This window comes from Plecotus auritus, assembly GCF_963455305.1.
Source record: "Plecotus auritus genome assembly, chromosome: 2".
Classification (NCBI taxonomy): domain Eukaryota; kingdom Metazoa; phylum Chordata; class Mammalia; order Chiroptera; family Vespertilionidae; genus Plecotus; species Plecotus auritus.
The window spans coordinates 37,635,526-37,663,414 of record NC_137771.1 but is presented as its reverse complement, the minus strand read 5'-3'; the positions used below and the strand labels follow the sequence as shown (position 1 = coordinate 37,663,414).

The 27,889-nt window shown below is 39.6% G+C and overlaps 1 protein-coding gene across 1 annotated transcript; it reads right to left on the bottom strand.

Moving 5' to 3' along the window:
- LOC308242790 (putative selection and upkeep of intraepithelial T-cells protein 1 homolog) lies at positions 1-27,473 on the bottom strand (the record flags this gene model as incomplete). Its single annotated transcript, XM_080657358.1, has 6 exons — positions 1-32; positions 2,871-2,993; positions 12,993-13,274; positions 23,609-23,956; positions 26,279-26,359; positions 27,449-27,473. 6 exons carry the CDS (start codon positions 27,471-27,473, stop codon positions 1-3), a joined length of 891 nt encoding a protein of 296 aa, XP_080513484.1.
- Between the last annotated feature and the right edge of the window lie 416 nt (positions 27,474-27,889).

Sequence of the window (27,889 nt, the reverse complement as noted above, 5' to 3'; positions counted from 1 at the left end):
CTAGGCTATCATGAAGTTGCTGCTATCAAACTCTATAATATTAGCAATAGGAGACATATTAGTAGAGTATAAATGATGATAAATAGAATAAATTGAGTCTTTTCAGTTCACTGCATTGTATAAACTCTAGTCCAAATCAATTAATATATTGCCTTGATTTTTTAAAAAATGGAATTCTGGGTGCTTGATAAAATCTTTGAGTTGGCAAAGCAAATTTTTCATTGGTCTCAATAGGATACTGAGGCGCAGCATCAAGAAATGTACTTACAGCCCTAGCTGGTTTGGCTCAGTGGAGAGAGCATTGGCTCTCAACCGAAGGGTCCCAGGTTTGACTCCAGTCAAGGGCATGTACCTCAGTTGCAGGCTCAATCCCCAGCCCTGGTTGGGGGCACATGTGAGAGGCAACCAATCAATGTGTCTCTCTCACATCAATGTTTCTCTTTGTCTCTCCCTCTCCCACTCTCTCTAAAAGTCAATGGAAAAATATCCTCAGGTGAGGATTAACAACAAGAACAACAACAACAAAACAACTCCATAAATAAACAAAAAAATGGATTATGAGGCCTTCATATTAAATGTGATAAAATCAATATCTCTAATTTCTGTGGAAAAAATACCTATGTGTTAAGGGTTCTTGAAAAAGAAAAAGAAAAAAAAAAAAAAGAAGAAATGCATTTACAGCCCCATGAACCTGAAAATAGGATTTATTTCTTAGCAAGACTGGTCTCCTCCACTGTGAGAGACAGTAAAACTTCTCCTTGACTCTAACCCTGCTTTTAATCCCACTGGGTTAATAAGTAAACCTGACTCAGTGGAAGAAATTGGCTACAGGCTCCTTACTACCTTCCTCATCATTAATGCATGCCTATGGATGCAGGGATAATAATTGGGCAGTTGCTTTTGGTGGCAGAAACTAGGAATGAGAAGCATAATTCTGTATTGTTGGAAGCACACACTTGTCCCTTGCATTGGGTTAATTTCAACTAATAGACTGTTTCTCAATATTACAGAAGTAATGAGGAGTTTGACTCCAGACCAACATCCTATGTGCGATCCCTTGTGTCTGACCACAGGAAATTTCAAAGGCCTTGCCTAGCAGGCCCTGAGTGGGAAAGCTGTCCTCTCCACATAGGGCTTGGTGCACAGTCAATGCCTTGCAGTCAAGGACTTAGTCCCCCACCCTGAGGGGGCATATCTGTATTCCTAGCCCAGGAGGCCTTTTGGAGACCTTATTGCGGGACTCAGCTGAGATCCTTTCCAGTCACCTTTACTGAAACCTTTTTATTGGGGGAGGGCGGGGGGACGGGGCAGGTTTGTCTTGACAAACATTCTTCTCTCTGACTCAGTATTTTCCATTCCCCAGTCCTTTCTGCCTCTTTTCTCTTCCTACCCCCACCCCATTCCAACTATATAAAACTGCAAAGCCTTTTGTTCAGTGCTCCTTTGCAATGAGACACAGTTTTCCCACCAGCACTGCATGTCACCTGATCCTGGTCCAGTGCTGTTCCATGGGCAAATGGAAGAGTGAGGAGCCAGCACTACTTTCCTTTTTGGCTTCTTATACCATAACAGGTAGATAAAGGTTTGACTATTACTTTCCATTTGGCTTGTTAGCCTAATTGACCATCTCAACATCTGGCAGCTCTCTACAGGTAATGCCGGGAAAGGCAGGAGTCAATGGATGCAAAGATGAAAAAAAGAAGTACCCATTCTTCGTGGTTCTAGGGTATGAGTCTTTTTTGGGTAAGTAAAAATAAATTATAAGGTCAAAATTTATAACAGAGATCTTAACTTAGACCGGAATTAGGAGGGCCTGTAGGGGAAGCTCTCTGGTGGTACAATTGGTTAGCATGAGGTACTTTAACAGCAGTGTATAGGTAGGTGATGTTGTGGTTTAAAAACCTCAAGTTTTGCCTGGCTGGCAGGGCTCAGTGGTTGAGTGTGGACCTATGAACAAAGAGGTCATGGTTCAATTCCTGGTCAGAGCACATACCTTGGTTGTGGGCTCCATCCCCAGTGGGGGTGTGTGCAGGAGGCAGCCGATCAATGATTCTCTCTCATCATTGATGTTTCTATCTCCCTCTCCCTTCCTCTCTAAAATCAATAAAAACATATTTTAAAAAATAAACCTCAAGTTTTAAAACCATTAACATTCTGTATTGTTCATAATAACCACCATGGATCCGCACTCTATATATTGGAGGGGGGAATCTGCTGGTAATCAAAAATATATATTTGCATAGTCTTGCCTACCTTTTTAAATGGAGCTTCTTAAGATTGTAGATTGCATTGGTGGAACACAAGTATCAAGTATTACATTTTTCTTTCCTGGTGACTAATTCTACATTTCCTACATTTTCATAAGAAATCTATCTTTCGTCTTTAGGCATTAGTTAGGGGGTGTTTCAAAGTTATATGCCCTCCTGTGAACATAGATTCAGAAATGTTTCTGGTCCAGCTTTTGTGGACACTTAAAAGTTTCTGAAAGAGAAACTATAATATTAAGTTTTCAATTCTGCCTTTGAGATCCAAATGGAAGAAAGCACCTCTGGTTTACGAAGAGCTCAGGGTACAGAAAGCTTTAGTGAGTGTTTTTAGATAAAATAGCAGGGCCTTCAAAGTTTACTAAGCGTGTTGTCACATCATGAAGTCTGACTGAAACTGGCTTTGGAATCTGAGGCACTAACACGGGCAGAAACTCCAGGAACCTCCAGGAGTCTACAATCAGGAAACCCTTACATAGGGCATAGCTTTTTTTTCTTCCTCCAGCTATTAAGGCACAAGGACTGGAAAGGTCACAGCTTGGGGCATCTGCAGATCAGTCAGATGAATGGTACCTTCTGAGTTACCTCCCTTCCCATCCCATTTACCTCTGAATCTAAAGTAAATAAAGGAAATGATCATGGTGATGAAGACAGTCAGAACACACAGGATCACCGTGATATCTTCCAACCACATAGTATCCAATTGGAAATGTGGATCTGAAGCAGGAACTGAAGAGAGATGCAATAATTAGGAAGGTCACAGATTTATAATAGAGACAAGTAGGAGGCTGCAGGATCTAATTTCCTGAGCTGGGATCCTGGCTCCACCATCACTTAACTGTGTAAGTGAGCTATTAAACTTCTTTGTGTACCAGATTTCATCACCAATAAAATCTAATTCACTGAAGAGTAAGTACAGTTGACTCTTGAACAACTTGAGGGTTAGGGACATAGATCCTCTGCAGGGTTGAAAATCTGCTTTTAACCTTTGATTCCCTCAAAATTTAACTACTAATAGCCTAGCAGTTAAAAATAGCAATTTTTTTTTAACCAGAGCCTGTTGACCAGAGCCTTGTTGATCACACATTCAATTAACACATATTTTGTATGTTATATGTATTATATACTATATTCTTACAATAAAGTAAGTTAGAGAAAAGATAATGCTATTAAGAAAATCATAGGAAGAGAAAACACATACATATATTTTATGTATTCATGACATACCTCATTCTTTCTTATTTTAAAAAATATTTCTAGGCTATAATGTTCATCAAGGCTATAATGTTCTTCAAATTGTCACAAATCTCCAAAAAGTTTTCCAATACATTTATTGAAAAAAATCTATATATAAGTGGATCCATACAATTTAAACCCATGTTGTTCAAGGGTCAACTATATATTAATCTATGTAAAATCTGTAGAGCACACAATAAGTATGTAATATACTAGTATATAATCTACTATTATAACATTTTGCTTATTTCCTCTGACATGGATGGATGTGACATTTAATTTGCTCACATGGTTAATATGCCAGACTCAGGTATGAACTTTCTTAAAGTATAAATAGCACTTCCAGTCCGGTTTGCTGTAAGGTCATTTGTGTCTTCATTTCACATGAGAAAATTAATAAATAAAATCCTCCAAAATAATCAAGCCTTACTTTATGACTTCCACATCATGATTTTGTGGCTATAGCTATATCTCTTAGTTTATAATAAAGAATTACCTTATCATGCTGCTCATTGCCTTACATATATAATTTCCATAGGGACTTCAAAGATAAGAGCTGAGGGCACATTTCAAATGTATTAGCTTCAGCTATTCCCCAACTTATACAATTACCTTTATAATCTCACCCTCAAAGAGAGCCAGAGAAGGAAAATCAGTTTCACTTGTTCACGCACACCATGAAATTGAGCAATATATATGTGAGCATATGAATTTATTTTGAGAAGAGGGTCCTTTGCACAAGTATCTAACAGAAATCTGTGACAGCCAAAAGTTTAAGATACACTGAACTACTATCTCCTCTAGGCTAAAGGTATGAAAAGAATTGGCATATTTTCTTAGGTGAAGTGATGGAGGAGTGGTGCTAATAAAACTGAAGAAAACATTTTCTTTCCCTAAGGGGCAGAAGTGTCAACAGTTTGTATCATTAAACCCATGAAATTCAGAAGACTGGAATCTAAATCCTATGACATGAGGTCCAAGTGTTTTTTGTTCCTGTAATTCAAATAAATACCACTCTTCTTTGGTTAAATGTTTTACCAGAGACTGGGCAATTGGAAAAGGAAATATTTTCTGGATGTTCCCACCTTTTTGATCCCACGTACCTCTGCTTTTGTGATGCAAACCGGAAATGAGTGAGGTGATTACAACTATGGAAAGCACCAATATCATTATGCCCACTACTATAGGGTTTCTCATTTTGTGGGAGCAATCTGAAGAAAAAGAGATATAATAATCATTGGTTATTGCTGTGAAGGTACTTTGGATTGGGGGAAAATGCACCAAGAAAGCAAGAGCTATATTTTAATGCCATCCCTCTGTATTAATTTAGAATAGGACTAGAGAAAAATAAAAGAACAGGACTAAGATGTAGTCTAAAGGATCTAAAGGACCTAAAGATTCTAAAGGCTTAGGTCTAAAGGTGTTGATGACCAGGAAAAGAAGCATAGGTGTTTCTAGTATGGGACAAGTTTTTGGCTGAGGCTACGTAGACCTGGAGAAAAGCAACTTTCCCTCCATTTAGCCCATCAATCAATGTACATGAGACAAGAGTTATGCACTGGTCATTATCATTTTACCCAGATTTGAAAGAGGCCAGAAGGAGAGCTCTGAATGACCTCTGACTGTATGAGAATCTCATGAAGCAAAGGGTGGTAAGACAACATATTGTTTCAAATTGGATTTTATTTCTATATATCTACAACTATATCATTATACTGTCATGGGATATCTAATCTTTCCATGAAAATCTTCTATGGTGTGGCAGCTCACTACCACGAGCGGTGCCCATTCTTTTGCTGGAGAGTTATAGGCACAGTTTTACGTAGTGGTTAAATTATCGCATACAAAGATTCATGAGCATTATGGTGGCATAACAAGTCCTTTGTTTTTGTCTCCCCCATCAACAACAAAATTTGGCACCCGTCTACAACAGGAAGTGGGAGTTGTGGGACACAGGGCCATACACCAAGGCACCTAGGAGGAATCTTGCCTACCTGTGCATCCAGTATTAGGCAGACAGTCTTTGGTACAGACTCTGGAACATACAGAACATCCTTTCTGCTGTAGTTCTGAAACAAATGTAAAACATGGACTTAAGCAGTTAGCTACCTAAGAGAGAGCCTTGTGGAAGTCCAGGTTTCCAGAGAAGAAGTTCCAGCATTCTGTTGGAGAAAAAAAAAATGTGGATACATTGGAGTGCATAAGAGGACCAGCTCGACGCCTCCCCAAGTAGGAACAGATTAGGGCTAAAAAAGATGGCTGTGATTTCTCCCTTGGGTGATGGGAGAGCCAATGAGAAAATGCCTGGCTTTCCCAGCTGTACAGGAGGCTTCCAAAGAGACTCATTTATCTCTCAGAGTATCTAGTATATTCAAAGGAAAGGTCCATGGTCGGGGGATGGAAGAAGGAGCAGATCAGGAGACTGCATATAAGATTTAAGGAGATTATTAATGGGATATGGTTCTTGCTGAATGCATTCTGGATTCCCATCAAGAAGCCTGCCTATGAGCTATGGGGAAGGCCTAACACAAGGATCTTCCAAATTGGCCTGCTCACACACCCAGCACACTACATGCCAAATCCACACCTCCCTCCACTTTGTGGCTGGCTCCCTGTTCCTGCTCTGGAGGGCAGCATGAGCAGAAAGTGGGCCAGGGTGTGTGAGATAGTGAGAACTGTATAGCCACCTTCAGGGAAACAAAAGACAGAGTAGCCAGCATGGTGTGCTGCAAAATCAAGAAAAAATATACAAGCTACAGAATCCTGCCCTAAAAGGGTGCAAGTGTGGAGCAGGTGTATCCATACAAAGTCTCAGAGAGCCTCAGAATCTACAGCAGTTGCAGTCATGCACCCGATAAGGGGTTAATATCCAAACTATACAAGGAATTCAAACAGCTCAATAGAAAAAAAATCCATTTTAAAAATGGACAGAGGATCTGAATAAACATTTTTTTTCAAAGAAGACGTACAGATAATCAACACGTACATGAAAAGATGCTCAATATCACTGATCAACAGGGAAATGCAAATCAAAACCACAAGGAGTTATCGCCTCATACCTGTTAGAATGGCTATTATTAAATGACAAGCAATAACAAATGCGGACGAAAAAGGGCCACATACTAACCTGATGAGCTCACGGAAGGCCTGCATGGCAGCCTTGCAAACTCAGAGAACTAAAGAAACCAAAAAGGATGGTCTGAAATTAAAACTGTTTAAACTAAAAATCAGTTTATGGTGGGTAGCCATGTCCTAGGCTAGTATCTTCCCTCACAAAGGTCAATCTTAACCTTAACTGGGCCTGTCTATTGTCTTTTTGCATCTACGATAACATACTTTTGGAATGTCAAAGTAATTTTCCTTTTTTTGGACCCCTCAAATCACAGGCACTGCTCTGTGGACACCACAAATCCCCTCACTGTTATTGAGTTAATTGTTGACTGTAAACTATCCTGTACCCACCTATGTAAAAGAAGTATGTGTCTCTCATTTACTTTTTATCCAATCCCAGAGGTTTCCCTGCTTTGCTTCTTCCTCCCTCCCTAATCTATCATCAATGGATTTCATGTACCCACTTGCGTCTCCTCTTTTTATTGTAATGTATAACACAGTGGGTAAAACTGCCATTCTCTGGAGCATTATCTCAATCTGTTGAGATTCTGCTTTCTGGCAACTGTCGACACTTTGGCTCAAATAAACTCACAAAAATTATTCAAAGGTTTGAATGTTTCTGACTTTAACACAAGAGTTGGCCAGGATGTAGAGAAAAGGGAAGCCTTGTAGTGTTGGTGGGAATCTAAATTGATATGGCCACTATTGGAAACAGTATGGAGGTTCCTCAAATATTAAAACTAGGAATTCCATATGATCCAGCAATTCAACTTCTGGGTACAGCCATGTGCCATATGTAAAGACATTTAAGTCAACAACAAGCCATCTATATGACCGTGGTCTCATCTATATACATAAAAGCCTAAACCACCGTCCAACCATCCGACCGTTTGACCATTCGCCTGACAGCTATGATGCGCAATGACCACCAGGGGGCAGACGCTCCGACCAGTAGAGGAGGGAACCCAATTCCTTGCAGAATCAGACATGGGTTAGGTTGCTGTTGGGACACTGTTGCGCCAAATCTTCTTCACCCGCACTCCGGACCCAGAGATCGGTTTTGGCCCAATCCCTGCAGGACAGGCCAAGGTACCCCACTGGTGCACAAATCTGTGCACTGGGCCTCTAGTAAGACTATAATGGAACGGAAAGTTTTCTATCTCCTAGTTATATCTTAGCCATCATAATGTGGCAGCACAATGCATTACATAAACACTTACCATTGTGTTGTACAGTTGCCATCAGTATTCAATAGAGTAACATGCTATACAGATTTATAGCCTAGGAGCTATAGGGGAACAGAATGTGTCACCCCCAAAATATGTCTATTTGGCATAAGAATTATTTTAGGCTGGTTAATTTTAAGAAACAGCGGACCTGGGAGAAGCGCTGAAAACCAAGTAGAAGATACCCTTTGTAAAATGCATTTACATTTGCAAGGAAAAATCTTCATTTGTAAGGGTGTCTTCTTAGTTGTACCAGAAAAAGGGGGATGGCCTTATCTCTAGAAACGCTTATCAGTGCAGAAGAAAATGACTTAAATATGCATCACAACCTTACCCTTACCTTTGTCTACTGTGATTTTCTGGTAACCTGACCCCCACCCCCAAATCTTCTTTAGTCTTCAGCTGAAGATGGTATTTAAGGTGCTAGCTTCAGCTGTTTTGGTGAGTTACTCAGTTTTCCTGGGTCTCTTCCATGTTATTAAACTTCGGTTTGTTTTTCTCATGTTAATTTTTTTATTATTATTACTGTGATGTCTCAACCAAAAAAAAAAAAAAAAAAAAAGGTAGAGGGAAAATTATATTTTTCTTCCCTACAGAGCAATCAACTATACCATATATAGCCTAGGTATATAGTAAGCTGTACCATCTAGATTTGTGTAAGTGCACTCTATAATGCTCATACAATGATGAAATTTTCTAATGATGCATTTCTCAGTGGGACATGACTGTATTTATTTGAAGAAAACGAAAACACTAACTTAAAAATATATGCATTATCATGTTCATTGCAACATTATTTACAATAGCCAAGAAATAGAAACAACCTAAATGTCCATCAATGAATGAATGAAGAAAATGTCACACACACACACAATGTAATATTATTCAGCCAGAAAAAGGAATAAAATCTTGCCACTTGAGGGCATTATGTTAAGTGAAATAAATCAGAAAGAGAAAGACAAATACAGTATGATTTCACTTACATGTGGAATCTAAATAAAATAAACAAGTTTGGCCCTGACCAGAGTGGCTCAGTTGGTTGGAGTGGTGTCCTGTACACCCAAAAGTCACTGGTTTGATTCCTGATCAGGACACAGACCTAGGTTGCACGTTCGATTCCTCATTGGGGCATGTTTGGGAGGCAACTGATCCATGTTTCACTTTCACATGGATGTTTCTCTCTCCCTCTCCCTTCCTCTCTCTTTAAACTCAATAAAAAGAATGTCCTTGGGTGAGGATTGAAAAAACAAATTTATAGATACAGAGAACAGATTGATGGTTGCCAGAGGAAGAGCATGGGAGAATGCACAAATAGATGAAGGGAGTCAAAAGATACCAACATTGCCCTAGCTGGTTTGGCTCAGTAGATAGAGCATTGGTCTGTGGACTGAAGGATCTCAGGTTTCATTCCCATCAAGGGCACCTGCCCAGGTTGTGGGCTGGTTCCCCAGTAGGAGCCCTGTAGGAGGCAGGAGGCAGCTGATCAATGATTCTCTCTTATTATTGATGTTTCTCTCTCTCCCTCTTCCTTCCTCCCTGAAATCAATGATATAGATATAGATATAGATATAGATATAGATATAGATATAGATATAGATATAGATATAGATATAGATATAGACCAACTTCCAGTTAGAAATTAAATAATTCATGGGAATATATATATGCAGCATGGCAACAATAGTTGCTAATATTGTATTGCATATTTGAAAATTGTTAAGAGAGTAGAACTTAAAAGTTCTCATCACAAGAAAAAAATTCTGAAACTGTAGCAATGAATGTTAATTAAACTTATTGCAGCTTAAGCTTCCCCACCCCCTTTTTCATCTCCCGCCTTTCAAACGTACTTACTTTGTAATCTGCAATGTAGATCAACACTGGGCACCATGATAAATATCACCAGCAGAATCAGAATTATGGCCAGAATCAGTCTCCAAATAAAGTTCCACGGAAACAATTGATCTGAAATAGAGAGCCACAAAGCTTACCACTTAGGAACTTGGAGCATTTAGACTCATCAAACCAGGAATGATGATTCATCCAAAGCTTATTTCCATTCAAGACCCCCTGAACCTGGGATATTAGCCGTAAGCCAGTTTGGGGAGGCAGTTATATTTGGGTAGTTGAATAGTGAGAAAAGGTCTGGAGTGGGACTGAGCCAGGTGTGAATAAAGGTCTGGAGTGGGACTGAGCCAGATGTGAATAAAGGTCTGGAGTGGGACTGAGCCAGGTGTGAATAAAGGTCTGGAGTGGGACTGAGCCAGGTGTGAATAAAGGTCTGGAGTGGGACTGAGCCAGGTGTGAATAAAGGTCTGGAGTGGGACTGAGCCAGGTGTGAATAAAGGTCTGGAGTGGGACTGAGCCAGGTGTGAGTGAAGGAAGGCTCCCCCTCCTCCGCAACCTCATTTCTTCCCATCCATTCTATCTCATGTTCTCCCCAGCAAGTCTCAGACCCAACTCAGTCCTTCAGTCCTTTTGTCTAAGCAATTAATATATGTGCAGCCCTGAATTCTCTAATATATTCACTGGGTTTGGCATTATGCTTCAGAATACATTTAGAGAGAAATATGTTTATGTAAACTTTTCTCCTTTTCATCTTCTTTGGTCTGCTGGCTGCACATGCTGGGCATGGACACCTGTCATTTTGTTTGGTAATCTGATATCTTTCTTCCCAGAGAAAAATCTCTATTCCAACTAGAACACACCATTATGTACAAGGAAGTAAACCCAAGAGGTAGCTAGAGAGCCAGTCACAAGTTCTGCTTCTCACAATTTTGTCTATGTTTGGTGGGCAGGAACCTGGATTGAGCTGGTGCAATTCATGGGATTGAGAATCCCATGACTTTGGAGCCAATCCTATATCCAGACGAGTTCTCCACCCCCCCCACCCCTCACTGCAACCAAGGGAGCTGAAAAGAGCTTTGCCAGCTCAAGGGCCAGACAGGGACACTGAATTTTGATTATGAACTTTTCTTTATCATAACTTTTGAATCTTATCCATGTTTCCTAATATTTAGTGAATGGAAAATAAGATCTCCTCAGATGTCTTTATTTCCCAGAACTTTAATTCAATCCCCTATGTTTGTGTCAATTACATTGCTTTTAATATATGTTTTTTAAGTGCATATCTATTTTAAGAATGTGTTAACTCAGAAAATATGCATCTTGTTATTTACTGAAGTAAATAAGTTAAAGATTTTATCCATTTTCCTTTCTTTGTTTTCTCTCTCTCTCTCTCTCTCTCTCTCTCTCTCTCTCTCTATATATATATATATATATATATATATATATATATATATATATATCCTACTTAGAACTCTCAGGGCAGAGGGTGGGTAGTTTAGTCTTTCTTTATCCCCTGTAATTGCTTGTCTTATAGAAGTGTCTTGCTGTTTGTGACACAACCATAATATGAAGCTTTGGTTGTTTTCTGGAAGATCAAGTGAGCAAATAAACACAAAAATAACCTAAAATTAGCAAATTGTTAAGCTTGTTAAGGAACTTATTCCTATTATAATATTTCTGAATCAGAATATTCCTGAAGTATCTGACTCCAAGATTAATTTCATGGACATACACAAATACTAATACATATATATTTTCTTGGCAGTTGACAAGGCACTCATTTTGTTTTATTCCAATCATTCAAGTATCAAATACTTATTGCTTACCTAATATTTGAAGCAGTTGGGGTATAATAAATACATAAAACCAACAAAAATTTCTATCTTCATGTTTTAGAGAGGGAGATAGATAAGGGACAATAAAAATAATAAATAAGTTACAGAGTAAGTTAAAAGGATACATACTATGTTAAAACATTAAATCAAGGTAAGAAGATAGGGAATCCTGGGTAGTGAGGGCAGGTTGCATTTTTTAAATTAGCTTGTTAAAATAGTCCTTATAGATCTATTTTTGTTCATCAGTCTATGTATGTTGGATGGGAAGAGATCAACCAATGAACTTGAATGCATATATGCATAACCCATGGACACAGACAATAGGGTGGTGAAGGCCTGGGGTGGGGAGCAGGGGCGGACTGGGAGAGGTCAATGAGCGGGAAAGGGAACATATGTAATACTTTCAACAATAAAGATTTTAAAAATAATATAGATAACATAAATGTGCAACAGAAAAAAAATTAAGTAGTCCTTATGAAAAAGGTGAGAGTTGAGCATAAACTGGAAGGAGAAAGGACCTTTAGTGGAATTACAGTGTTCTGGGAAGAGGAGCAACTAGAGCAAAGACCCCCACGCAGGAGCAAGCCTGGCATGTTGGGGGACATAGCCTAGAGTAGATAAAGGAGAATATTAGGGGATGAGGTCAGCTGGGTAATGGGCACAGATAATGAAGAACATTATGGGACATTTTAATCTGAATAAAATTAGGAACCTTTGCAGGTTTTTGAATAAAAGGTAATGTTGTATATCTTATATTTTAAATGGATTCTCCTACCTATATGTTGAGAATACATCATAGTGGACAAGGCTAGAAATAGGGAGATCTTTTCAGATGTTATTGCCAATATTCAGACCATGGGTGATAGTGTCTCAGACTTGCATGATAGAAATAAAGTGGTGAGACTTTGGATTTATTTTAAAGGTAGACCTAGTATTATCTTTTGACAAATGTGAAATAGAATATGAGAGAATGATGGGGGTCAAGAATGACTTCAAGGATTTTGTTCTTTGAAACTGAGAATATGATGTGTGGAGTGGGAAGGCAATAAATTACCCAAGTCAGTGGGTGATTAGGAGTTCAGTGTTTGATGTGTGGGATTTGGGATATATATTAGACTTCCACATTGAGATGCTGAGTTTAGAAATAAGACTAAATTTAGGGAGAGAGATCTGGGTAGGAGATATCATTTGGGGAGCCATTGTCATATTGATGGTATGGAAAGCCATGAGATGGAATTAAGACACAAGAGAAAATCCTCAAAGACTAAGCCTTGGGGAACTCCTGTATCAAAAGGGTAGAGATAAAAGATAAAGTAACAGAAGGAAAAAAGAAAGAAAATGGGCGAAATGATGAATAAAGCCAAGAGAATGTAACATCCTAGAAACCAAGTGAAGAAAGTATATTAATTTTTCCCTTCAGTTTGTAAATTTTATGACAATGGTCATCATTTGTAGAACAAGTACACTGATCTCACCTGATAGGACAATGCTTGTCCTTTCCTCTTGACCAGTTACGGGGTTTCGAAGGCAGCAAGTGACATTCTTATGGGAGCTCGGTTTAAGGAGAAGGGTCATCTTCATGTTGAACAATTTATCTGTATCCTGTGAATGGGATATGGATGTAGGCGGAATGATTTCTCCTCTGCTGTCTCTCCATTCCATTTGAGGCTGTGGGAACCAACCTCCTGTATTACACTCCACCAAAAGACCTTTGGTATTAGGAGGATGCACAAGAATCTGTATTCCTAAGCTTGTAGCTGGTTGGAAAGAAAGGGGAAAAACAGTATTTTTACGTGAAGAAAAGGAGAAAAACAGAGAAAGAAAAGCCTGCTTCCCCCACTCTAATCCCTGTTCCATTAGCTATACTGACAGCCAAGCACTGTGGGGCTGTGATTGTCACCACAAACAGGATAAACCAGGCCGAAGGGTTATGGTTTACAAATTAACAACTCAGGGAGAAAATGCATGTTTGTTTCATTTATCAATTCAAAAATATTATTTTTGTTATTTACTACATCTAGGAGACTTAGCTATAAATATGGATATAATAATGAACATAAACAGTCAAGATCTCTGCCCTCTTGAATTTAAGGCTTAAGGTTTTTTTCTTGTATCTTCACCATTAGTCATGTTTGATCTGCCATCAGTTATAAGTAAACAAATAATATAAATCTGTTTAAAACTTTAATAACATTTTATGTGTATGTCTTTGCATGTAATGAGTATTTGCATAAAATGGGTAATACACTACTATTACCGAAATAAAGCAGTGCATATCAGTTTAGAGAAAATAACTAGTTTTTGAAAAATTTCAGTTCATTGCCTGGAACATCAGGCTTGCCTAAATGTGCAGACAAAAGAAGAATAACAGAGATTTAAAGCATTACTCTAGAGCAGCTCTGTTCAATAAGCTTCTGCAATGATGGGAATATTCGATATCAGTGCTGCCTGATACAGTAGCTATTTGCAACATGAGACTATTAAGCACTTGAGATTTGGCCAGTGAGACTGAGAATTGATTTTTAATTTTACTTAACTTAAATATAAATTTAAACAGTCACATGCAGCTCATGGTTGTCATTTGAATAGCTCAACTCTGAGCAATACTACTGAGTGTCATAATCTCTATACATAAAACCCTAATATGCAAATAGACCAGCGGTTCTCAACCTGTGGGTCATGACCACTTTGGGGGTCGAACGACCCTTTCACAGGGGTTGCCTAAGACATCCTGCATATCAGATATTTACATTATGATTCATAACAGTAGCAAAATTACAGTTATGAAGTAGCAACGAAAATAATTTTATGGTTGGTGGTCACCATAACATGAGGAACTGTATTAAAGGGTCATGGCATTAGGAAGGTTGAGAACCACTGAAATAGACTGAATGGTTGAAAAAACCAAACAACCGAACAACTTGTCACTATGACAGTGTGCTGACCACCAGGGGGAGCGTATAAAACATGGTGGGCATCAGCAGCAGGTGGCAGAGCACAGAACATGGCGGGCACTGGCTACGGTGGGATGGTGGAGCAGGTGAGTAGGGGCACCAGACCAAGGAGGGCCACCGGTCACTGTCATCAGGGTGAGCCTCTGGTGGTTACTGAAAATTCTTTGCTCCCACGTGCCTCGGTCCCGCCTGGTGCTCACACCTGCTGCTGGCACCAGCTCCGCTTGCAACTACTGCTGGCACTGGAGCTGCCACTTGGGCCCACTGCCTGTGCCGGCCCTGCTCGCACCCACAGCTGGCTCCAGAGCTGCTGCTTGCACCTGCTGCTGGCGCTGGTGCCAGTCCCACCACTCGGTGCTATCAGCGGGTGTGAGTGGCCGCTGCTGGCCCTGATCACCCCTGAGGGCTTCTCCACCTCCCCCTGCTCCTGAGGGCAATCAGGGCAGTAGCTGCTGCTCGCACCCAATAATGGTGCCGGCCCTGCTTGCACCTACTGCTGGCACCAGCCCCAATCGCTCCATGCCATCAGTGGATGCAAGTGGGGCTGGTACCATCAGCATGTAGAGTGATGGCGGTGGGAGTGGGGCTCCCAGCAGACAGTGGACCAGGGGCCATGGCAGGAGGGGCCTGGTGGGGGCAAAGAGGATGGGCCAAGACCTGCCCTGTGCTCACCGCAGCCTCGCAGCCCACAGTTCCTTTCAAGGTGCATGAATTTGTGCACTGGGCCCCTAGTATCCAATAAAAATGTTAAGTATGAGTGGGCCTAGCACCCTACACTAGTGCCCTCACATTTGTGACACATTTTAGTTTCTTAGTCCTCCATCTCCCTACAATTTCTTTGTCATTCAAAATACTTCAAGGAAGAGGGAGGGAATAATGGCGGCGGAATAGACAGAAGTGTTCCGAGCCTTGTCCCGGAGCAGAAAGAAAGAACAGCTGAGGGTCGCACAAGTAGTGTTTGTTGGCTGGTTGGGAGACAGCTGAATTCCAGAAGGAGGTGGGGGACTGCTAAACGGGGTTCCCCTGACCTGGCAGCACCAATGGTGGCTGGGTCCCCTCCCGGAGCTGCGGGGTTGGACGCGGAGTCTGCGCCATCTTGATCCGGAAAGTGGAGCTTATCGGAAGCCTGAGAATCCACAACTGCGGCACCCACGGAACAGCTGCGAGCCCCAGAACAACGCTCCCCAGTTGGCGCAAACACACGGGTTCAGAGGAGCTCTACACTCCACCACGGAAAGGTCAGATTTCGCCTGGGATAAGGTGAGGTCTCTGGTCCCGGCAGGAGAGAGGAACGCGCGTTTTGCGGGAGCTGGAGGACCAGGGAAGTCTGTGCCTAGAAAAATCCATGGCTGTAGGGGCTGGCGTGATCTGTGATTGTGGAAAGGGGTCCTCAGAGCTGCTAAGAGAAGGGCATTCTAAAAAGCAACCCATTTTGATCTGAAGTGCAGGGACACCCTAAGAATTTCAGGCAGTCCAGACTTACGCGCAGCCCCTGCGTTCCCTGGGTGCCTGGGCTTACGCGCAGTCCCGGAGTTCGCACAACTGGGCTTTTTCCTCTTGAAATTCTTGCTTCTGATTACTAAGCCCAATACATAGGATCACCCAGTTGGGGACACCCTGGGAGACTGCAGGGGAAAGTTGTTTTTCTGGAACCTGGGGATCGGAGCAGGGAGTGACCATCGGAGAGTCAGCTCTGAGGGAGCCCACTCCCACAAACCGGTAGCGAGTGCCACAGGGAAAGAAGGCTCTAACATTGCCTAGAGAGGTCATAGATAGACCCAGAAGTCAATCCAGAAACACTGCCACCCTGGGGCTGAATCACAAATTGACTCTTGTGTAATCAAAAATAAAGGAATACGAGAAATTAAGACACACCGCCTGCTTAAAATCAGGACTGGCTTACAACACCGAAGAGCAGTGGATCGCAGGGAACTGCAATACTGTCTGGACTGAGAAACAGGTGTGCCAAACAGAAAAACAGAGGAAGTGAATGACCTTCACTACTTCACATTTTATTTTTACCTTTTATTTTTTTATTTTTTTTATTTATTTTTATTTTCATTTTTTGCATCTTTTAATCAAGAAACTTTTTTTTTCTTTTTTCCTCACTTGATTTTACCTTTTTAATTATTACATTTTTATTTTCAATCCGTATTATTACTACTGCTATTTTATCTTTTTTTTTTTTAAGTGTCATTTTATTTTCTCTTCATTTTATTTTGGGATTAGGGTTCTACATTCTATTTTTATCTTTCCTTTAGCATTGTTTTACTCTATCTCAACTCTACCTTTAGGCCATCACTCTCTTCCTAACCTCCCCCTTTTCAGTGTCCTGGTTATCTTACCCTTTTACTGCTTTAGATTTTCCCTATTCTTTCTGTTTACCCCTTGTTAAAATTTCACCCTACTTACATATCTAATCTCCAATCCCCTGCTCCAAGTCCACATACACCTCTCCCTTCGCTGTCTGAGCTATCCATAAACTTGTCCTTCTCTCTGTCCTTTTGTTGTTGTTTGCTTGAATGTAGATTATATCGAATTTTTATGCTTTTTTGTGAGATTGTTTTGCTTATTCTTCTTTTGTTTATTTTTTTGTTTGTTTTGTGCTTCAGCTTTCCCTTGCCTCACTCCATATTAGTTGGTGTTGTAGTTTGTACTAATCCCCAGGCACTTGTTGCGGGCACTTGCTGAGATTAGTGATTGTTCTATTGGAGTTTTATCCCCAACATATATAGTCTGTTCCCCTTTCTCTCTTAGTCACTTTCTTGTCTCTCTTACTTTTTTTTTCTCTTTACTTTCCCTTTTCCCAATTTCATTTTCACACTCCTTTTTTCTTTTCTTCTTTCTTTCTTTCTTTTTTCCTCTTCTTCTTTCTCTACTATCACCTAATTTGCCTTTCTCTGGTGGTCACCTTTATTGGAGGTTATTAATATCGTGAATACATTCCTGTTCAGTGCCTTGTAAGTTGTACCTGGTAGTGCTGTATTTTGTGCCTTTAAATCAACCCAGGAGAGAGAGAACTACATAACCAGACACCCAGAGAAGAGAGACCATGGGGAGACAAAGAAGCAGCCCGCATATGAAAGAAAAGCAGGCATCACCAGAAAAGGAAGTAAACGAAATGGAGGCAAGCAACCTTCCAGAAAAAGAATTCAGAGAAATGGTCATAAGGTGGCTGAAAAGAATGGAAGACAAATTCGACAATATGAGCAAGAACCAAGAGGAAATGAAGAAGAACCAAGAAGAAATGAAAAATGACATCGCTGCTGTAAAGAACTCAATAGAAAGCATCAAGAGTAGACTAGAAGAAGCAGAGGACCGCATCAGTGAGCTAGAAGACAAGATGGAAAAAAATACCCAAGTAGAGCAACTTCTAGAAAAAAAAATTAAAAGGCAGGAGGAGAGTCTAAGGGAACTTTGGGACAACACGAAACAAAACAACATCCGCATAATAGGGGTTCCAGATGGAAAGGAAGCTGAGCAAGGAATAGAAAACCTCTTTGAAGAAATAATGACAGAAAATTTCCCTAATATAGGGAAGAAAAAACCCACACAAATCCAAGAAGCTCACAGAGTCCCAAGCAAAATGAACCCCAAAAGACCAACGCCAAGGCACTTTATAATTAAATTGGCAAACACCAACGACAAAGTAAGAATCTTAAAAGCGGCCAGAGAGAGACAGAAAGTTACATACAAAGGAACCCCCATCAGACTAGCAACTGATTTCTCAACAGAAACTCATCAGGCCAGAAAGGAATGGAATGAAATATACAAAGTCATGCAAAGGAAGGGGCTGAATCCAAGAATACTGTACCCAGCAAGGCTGTCAATCAAAATTGAAGGTGAAATCAGGAGCTTCACAGACAAAAAAGGACTAAGGGAATTTATTACCACCAAACCAGCAATGCAAGAAATGCTAAAGGGTCTGCTGTGAAAAAAAAAAAAAAAAAAAAAAAAAAAAAAAGAAAAAAAAAAAAAAAGAAAGAAAGAAACAGGAAGCGAAGAAGTAACACAGGGGTAAAGAATAGGAATGGCGACAAATAAGTACCTATCAATAATAACTTTAAATGTAAATGGATTAAATGCCCCAATCAAAAGACATAGGGTAACGGATTGGATAAGAAAACACGACCCATATATCTGCTGTCTACAAGAAACCCACCTCAGAAAAAAAGACGCACACAGACTGAGGGTGAAGGGATGGAAAAAGGTTTTCCAGGCAAATGGAACTGAAAAAAAAGCTGGGGTAGCAATACTTATTTCTGACAAATTAGATCTCAAACTGAAGGACATAACAAGAGATAAGGAAGGCCATTTCATAATACTAAAGGGAGCAATCCAACAAGAAGAAATAACTCTGGTAAACATATATGCACCCAATACAGGAGCACCCAAATACATAAAAAAACTCCTGGAGGATATCAAGGGAGAGATTGACAGCAATACAATCATAGTAGGAGACTTTAATACCCCACTATCACCATTGGACAAATCCTCTAAACAAAACATCAGCAAAGAAACATCAATCCTAAATGACTCACTAGACCAGATGGAATTAATTGACATCTTCAGAACATTTCACCCCAAAGCCACAGAATATACATTCTTCTCAAGTGCACATGGGTCATTTTCAAAGATAGACCATATGTTGGGACATAGGCAAAGTCTCTTCAAATTCAAGAAGATAGAAATCATATCAAGCATCTTCTCAGACCACAGTGGCATAAAACTGGAAATCAACTACAATAAAAACAACCCAAAGAAATCAAACACATGGAGACTAAACAGCATGCTATTAAACCATGACTGGGTTACCAGAGAGATCAAAGAAGAAATAAAAAACATCATGACAACAAATGACAATGAAAACACTACAATCCAAAATCTATGGGACACAGCGAAAGCAGTCTTGAGAGGGAAGTTCATAGCTCTACAAGCCTACTGCAAAAAACAAGAAACAGGGGTAATAAATTACCTAACCCAACAACTCAAAGAGTTAGAAAAAGAGCAACAAGAAAAGCCCAGTGTAAGCAGAAGGAAGGAAATAATAAAGATCAGAGCACAGATAAACGACATAGAGGCCAAAGAAACAATACAAAAGATCAACAAAACCAAGAGCTGGTTCTTTGAAAGGATAAACAAGATTGATGAACCTCTAGCCAGGCTCACCAAGAAGCAAAGAGAGAGGACCCAAATAAACAAGATCAGAAATGAAAGAGGTGAAATAACAACAGATCCCGCCGAAATACAAAGGATTGTTAAAAAATACTACGAACAACTCTATTCCAACAAACTGGACAACCTGGAGGAAATGGACATATTCCTAGAAAAATATAACCTTCCAAAACTCAATCAGGAAGAATCTAAACAGCTCAACATGCCAGTAACTATGGAAGAAATTGAAGCAGTCATCAAAGAGCTTCCGGCAAACAAAAGCCCGGGGCCAGACGGCTTCACAGGAGAGTTCTACCAAACATTCAAGGAAGAACTAAAACCTATCCTCCTCAGACTATTCCAAAAAATTCAAGAGGAAGGAACACTTCCAAGCTCCTTCTATGAAGCCAGCATCACCCTCATACCAAAACCAGATAAAGACAACACAATGAAGGAGAATTACAGGCCAATATCCCTCATGAATGTAGATGCCAAAATCCTCAATAAAATTCTAGCAAATAGGATCCAGCTGTACATCAGAAAGATCATACACCATGACCAAGTAGGATTTATCCCAGGAATGCAAGGATGGTTCAATATCCGCAAATCAATAAATGTGATACATCACATAAACAAATTGAGAGATAAAAATCACATAGTCATATCAATTGATGCAGAAAAAGCATTTGACAAAATCCAACACCCTTTCTTGATAAAAACTCTCAACAAGGTGGGAATAGAAGGATCATACCTCAACATAATAAAAGCTATATATGATAAACCCACAGCTAACATCATACTCAATGGGCAAAAACTAAAACCATTTCCCCTAAGAACAGGAACAAGACAGGGATGCCCACTCTCACCACTCCTGTTTGACATAGTACTGGAAGTATTAGCCACTGCAATTAGACAAGAAGAAGAAATAAAAGGCATCCAAATTGGAAAAGAAGAAGTAAAGCTGTCCTTATTTGCAGATGACATGATATTGTACATAAAAAACCCGAAAGACTCCATCAAAAAACTAACAGACTTAATAAATGAATTCGGCAATGTAGCAGGATACAAAATTAACACCAAGAAATCTATGGCATTTCTATACACCAACAATGAACTTACAGAAAGAGAGACTAAAAAAGCAATCCCATTTTCCATCGCACCAAAAAAATTAAGATACTTAGGAATAAACCTAACCAAGGAGGTAAAAGACCTATATGCGGAAAACTACAGGACACTGAAAAAAGAGATAGAGGAAGATGTAAACAGATGGAAGAACATACCATGTTCATGGATTGGTAGAATCAACATCATTAAAATGTCCATACTACCCAAAGCAATCTATAGATTCAATGCACTCCCCATTAAAATACCAACGGCGTATTTCACAGACCTAGAAAGAACTCTCCAAAAATTCATCTGGAATAAAAAAAGACCCCAAATAGCCACAGCAATCCTGAGAAAGAAGAATAAAGTAGGAGGGATCTCAATACCAGATTTCAAGCTGTATTACAAAGCCACTGTCATCAAAACAGCCTGGTACTGGCACAAGAACAGACATATAGATCAATGGAACAGAATAGAGAATCCAGATATCGACCCAAACCAATATGCACATTTAATATTTGACAAAGGAGGCATGAGCATACAATGGAGTCAAGACAGTCTCTTTAATAAATGGTGTTGGGAAAATTGGACAGATACATGCAAAAAAATGAAACTAGATCACCAACTTACACCATACACAAAAATAAACTCAAAATGGGTACAGGACTTAAATATAAGACGGGAAACCATAAAAATACTAGAGGAATCCACAGGCAGCAAAATCTCAGACATATGCCAAAAGAACTTTTTCAGTGATACTGCCCCTAGGGCAATGGAAGCCAAACAGAAAATAAACAAATGGGACTACATCAAAATAAAAAGCTTTTGCACAGCAAAAGAAACCATCAACAAAACAACAAGAAACCCCACTCTATGGGAGAACATATTTGCAAATGGTATCACTGATAAAGGTTTAATTTCCAACATCTACAGGCAGCTTATACAACTTAATAAAAGGAAGATAAAGGATCCAATAAAAAAATGGGCAACGGACCTAAATAGAATCTTTTCAAAAGAAGACAGAAGGAAGGCCAAGAGACACATGAAAACATGCTCAAAGTCACTAATTATCCGAGAGATGCAAATCAAAACAACAATGCGATACCATCTCACACCTGTCAGAATGGCTATCATCAACAAATCAACAAACGACAAGTGTTGGCGAGGATGCGGAGAAAAAGGAACCCTCGTGCACTGCTGGTGGGAATGCAGACTGGTGCAGCCACTGTGGAGAACAGTATGGAGTTTCCTCAAAAAACTGAAAATGGAACTCCCATTTGACCCAGTAATCCCACTCCTAGGACTATATCCTAAGAAACCAGAAACACCAATCAGAAAGGATATATGCACCCCTCTGTTCATAGCAGCACAATTTACCATAGCTAAGATTTTGAAACAGCCTAGGTGCCCATCAGCAGATGACTGGATCAGAAAACTATGGTACATCTACACAATGGAATACTATGCTGCCATAAAAAAGAAGGAATTACTACCATTTGTAGGCACCTGGATGGAATTAGAGAACATTATGCTAAGTGAAATAAGCCAGTCAATGAAAGAAAAATACCAATGATCCCACTCATTTGGGGATAATGAAAAACATTATAAACTGATGAACAAAAAGATAGTTACAGAGGCAGTAAAGCATCAAACAGACTGTCAAATTACAGTGGTAAGGTTAGGGAGAGGTGGGGGAAATAAGAGATCAACTGAAGGACTTGTATGCATGCATATAAGAGTAACCAACGGATGCAAAACATTGGGGGGTGAGGGCATGTATGGGAGTGGGGTGGGGGTGGGGGGCAATGGTAAGATATGTACACATATAATACCTTAATAAAAATTAAAAAAAAATACTTCAAGGATAAAGTGAATGATTTAAATACTATATTTTTGCATACAATACATATACACTGAATGGCCAGATTATTATGATCTCTGAACGCATAATAATCTGGCCACCCAGTATATATATATTAGAGGCCTGGTGCATGAATTCGTGGATGGGTGGGGTCTGACCAGAGGGATGGGACATGGTGGTTGGCAGGCCTGCCTGCTGGTCGAACTCCTGGTCAAGGGGACAATTTGCATATTCGCCTTTTATTATGTAGGATATATACTGAGTGGCCAGATTATTATGCGTTCAGAGATCATAATAATCTGGCCACTCAGTGTATATCTGTATATATAAAAGCCTAAGTAACCCAATGACTGAATGATGCACACTGACCACCAGGGGGCAGACAATCAACATAAGAGCTGCCCCCTGGTGGTCAGTGTGCTCCCACAGTGGGAGCGCCACTCAGCTGACCGACAGGTGCCAGACATTGGGCTCATGGCTGGCAAGCGCAGCTGCAGTGGCATGAGCCTCTCCCATCTCCATGGCAGCGCTACCAAGCGGTGGCTACCGGGTGGTGGCAGGCATACTTAAGATTGTAGATGAAGGCTTTTTGAAATAGATTTAAGAAAATTAGTCTGAAACTAAGTAGTCAGTGAATTGAGTCAGGAAGAAATGGGAATAAAAATTATCATTAAGGAGACTATTGTAAATATTTAGGTAGTTTACAAAGTCAGGTTTCACTAAAGTGTTGTCAGAAATAATTAAAAGCATAGTAATAAATCCTGAAAGGAATCTGTTGATACTTTACAGATCTAACAATGTATATGGACATGGGAAAACAGTTCTGAAAATGGTAATGTGTGCAGGCACAATTTGCATTCTTAATCCTAACTCTTCTCAGTTCCAGGACTAAATGCATGAATTTGAACTTGCTAACCAAACCATGCAATAGTTAGAAACACTGAGAATTTCCCTATTATTCAGCCTCAGGTGAGTTGAGAATCATATGTGTAGAAACCTCAAAGAAATCCATCCCTACCTGTGACCTTCACTTCTGTGATGGCTTCTTCATCGAAATCACTATCTTTGAAGAAGCAGTGGTACTGCCCATGGTCATCAACAGTGACATTGAGGATCCTGAGGGTCACTTTACCCTCTCTGATAGCTTCTTTCAGGAGCTCTGTCCGCTCCACATACCTGGAGATAGTTTCTACATGCAGGTCTTTGCCATTGTTGTATAGGTGAACAGGTTGTGTATAGCGATCCCGGAACCAGCGTATCTCCATGTGTTCTGCATTTTGTGGTGGGGACAGCTGGCAGGTGAGCTCAACTATGCCACCAAATGGAGCCAAGATTGGCCCCTGTAAGCCAGTCACTGTAAATTGTTCTGGGAAGGGAGATGATAAGCAAATCGTGAGAGTATGAGGTACACACACACACACACAGACACACACATGACATTCCACATGTTTCAGTGAGGTGTTAAAGGCCATTTTGCCACATTTGCATATTGTAAAAATATGAAAATATATACATTATATATTTCTGTTCTTAATAATTCCACATTTTTAATTTCTAACTTGACTCATAAGGATAATCTGAATTTCTACCATTCTAAATATCAATGGCTTCTAAATATCCCCTACAAATGGGCAGAAGACCTGAGCAGACATTTCTCTAAAGAGGACATACAGCTGGCCAATAGACATGAAAAAATGCTCAAAAACACTAATCATCAGGGAAATCCAAATCCAAATCACAATGAGATATCAAACTTCACACCTGTCAGAATGTCTATCCTTAATAAGTAAAAAAATAAATGTTACTGAGGATGTAGAGAAAAGTGAACCCTTGTGCACTCTTGGTGGGATTGTAATTTGGTGTAGGCACTATGGAAAACAATGTGCAGTTTCCTCAAAAAGTTACAAATGGAGCCACCATATAACCCAGAAAATTACACTTCTAGGTCTTTATCTGAAGAAATACAAAACACTAATTTGAAAAAATACAGGGTCGGGCAAAAATAGGTTGACAGTTGTGAGTACATGAAACACAGAGTTTATCCTTATATTATTATTTACTATTATATTAATTTCCATATGAATAACCGTAAACCTACTTTGCTCCACCCTGAATATGCATCCATATGTATATTGCAGCATTATTTACAATAGCTAAGATATGGAAGTTACCTAAGTGTCCATTGATAGACAAAGGGATAAAAAGAGGTAATCATATATACAATGGAATAATATATAACCATAAGAAAGAATGAACTCTTATACTTTGTGACAAATGGATGAACCTAGAGGGTATTATGCTAAGTGAAATAAGCCAAAGACAGACATGATTTCACCCTCTGTGGAATCAAATAAATAAATAAACAAACAAACAGAAACAAAGACACAGAGATTAGAGGTTGATTGGGAGGAAAGGCAGAAAGTGAATATGTACAAATTGCTAATTATAAAAATAGTCACAGGAATGTCAAGTACAGCATAGGAAATATACTCAAGAATATTGTAATAACTATGTGCAAGATGGATACTAGACTTATTGGGATGATCATTTCAAAAGGTATATAAATGTCTAATCACACCAGAAACTACTATAATATTGTATGTCAACTGTAATTGGAAAATAAATTAATGTTTTAAAATTTTAAAAAGAAAAGACATGGGGGCACCTTAAAGGCACATTGCTAAGTAAAGAAGCCCCTCTGAAAAGACTTACAATATGATTCCAACTACATGACATTCTAAAGAATGCGAAAATATGCAGACAGTAGACAGAAGTATTTGCCAGGGCTTCAGAGGGAAAAAGAGATGAGTAGGTGGGGCGTAAAGCATTTTTAGAATGGTAAAATAATCCTGTATGATACTATAATGGTGGATATGTAACATTATGACTTGCCTGGCAAACTCACCTATGCTGGTGGTGGAAATGTATGTTGGTAACTATTTCAGAAGAACATTTGCAACATAATAAAATAACACATAACCTTGACCAGCAGTTCTATGCATAGGAATATTTTCTACCTATGTACTCACAGGTTTTGTCAAATGCATGTGTAAAATGTTCATGGAAGCATTACTTTTATCAGCCAAAGACAGTATACAAAAAAAAAAGTGCACCAGTAAGATTTCTACTATTTAACAAGTAATTTTTACTAGAAACTTTCTCTTTTATGTCATTTATTGTCTCAGGCTTTGCTTATATTTGTCTCTAAAGACTCTATATTTATTTCTGCTTTGCATAGATCCCCTTACAAAGGCAAATTTTATCATATGTTGGCTCCCACTAGCCTATTCCTTCCTTCCTCATTGGATGCCCCACTGCACTGATAACTCACATGGATTCCAACATGGATCCATATCCTAGGTCACTTCCTCACTGTGTGAGTGACACATACACTGAGTCTCCTCAATATGAATATTGGGTTCGCAAGGGCAAGTACTAAGTCTTCTTCATTTGCTTCTTCTCCCAGGAATTTAACACAAATCCAGGTACATGATAAAGAAGACTTGCTGATTAGAAATAATTTTTTTTAGCCATAAGCTGGATCCTATAGTACACATCCTCATTACATAATTATGTATTAAATCTGAGGAACAATGGTCAAAAGAGCTTAATTCTTTACTTTGGTCCTTGATTTTTCTGGCATACTTGATACTGCCATGACTTATACAGATAGAAGAGAGGGTCATACCTGAACTTGGTGCTGCCATCTGAAGGAGGAGCATGGAAATAAAGTATCTGGTGAGAGACGGTCCTGTAGTTTCCATTACACCTGTGATAACAAGTGAGGAGGGTTCAGAAACAGCGATAACAGGAGTAAGAATTTTCAGAAATCACGTATTTTAACATGTTTTTTAGGCATTAATAAACTCTCAAGTAGTGTTGCCAGACAATGTTGTAAGAGTGCTGTATGAGTCCCAGTTATCTGAATATCAAATAAACTTATGGATATAAGAACGCCCAAACCTGTAGAGAATTTTTATGAGTTTATGAGCCAAACTAATACATATGTGTGGCTCATATGCTCAAATGCTCTGGAGAATAACAGTTTTGCAGCTTCTTTTATGTATTTGGAATTAAGGAGGGGACATAAGGAAGATCACATGAAGGTGGGCAAAAGCAAGGCGGGGCTAACTAGATTATGGGCTCTTTTATTGTTTGCAGCTTATGTCAAGGTGTGTGAACCTAGATGCACAGAAACAATGTACAGAGCTTCCTTAGGCAAAGATAAACCTTGTACTAGAAAGTTATATGCCTGGGGCATGATGACCCACCATGACTTGCCTAACTAGGAATTTATGATCAGACACCTTATGTGAAGTTACTTTCCACAGAACCTCCCCTTTTTTGTCCACACAGTGAATAAGTTTCTGGTATACATATTTCCCACCCAATATTTGGCATCCTGCAATACTTATTTGCTAGATCTGGAAACTCCAACTCTTTTTAAAATTTTATTGATTTTTAGAGGGATGAAGGAAGGAAGAGGGAGAGAGAGAGAGAGAGAGAAACATAGATGGTGACTGGTTGCACAACTAGGTGACTGGGGAATAACATTCATAAGAATAACATTTTCTTTACGCCTGAACAAAGCAGACTCCAGAAATCCAGCCCAACATTTGCTGTGACATGATACTGCAGACTGAGTTTCAAATGACCCACAAAGAAACAATGAGAAAAGACTTTCCCTAGAGGGCACTGGGATCTCTGTTCATACTATCTCACTAGTCCACAAATATATCTGTCAAGTCCCTTGAAATGTAGGGACAGGTGGTCTCCCAGAAGGCACAGGAAGAGGGAGGGATGGAAGAAGTGCTGACCATCTAAGAACAGAGAACTCAATCCTAAATCTTACACTTACCGGAGATCCTGATGCAGCGCTCCATTGTCCCTAGAGAACGACAGTGCCAGAACCAGGCAGAGTACTAACAAAGCTCCTTCTCACTGCTGCCCTCCACCTCTGGGCACCTGATTCTGCAGTGCTGTCCTTATGTTCCTTTCCAAGGGAAATTCCAGGGAGACTGGCTATTCCAGTTTGAGGGTAGGAGTCTTTGTTTAGCTTTAGTGATTGCAGCTGGCATTGCTGTACCCACATCACAAGTCCTAACAAGACTTGCCTCACTCTGAAAGGAAGCAACACCCAAGCTGATTTTTGTATTCTATATAATTCATGATGAATAAAATGGGTGTGATCAAGAATTTATTTTGAAGGCTGTACTGTACTTAGAAAAGAAAGGAAAATAACTATGGAGATACAAGTAAAAGACACTAAATTTAGATCAGTCATTCAAGGGAGGTGATG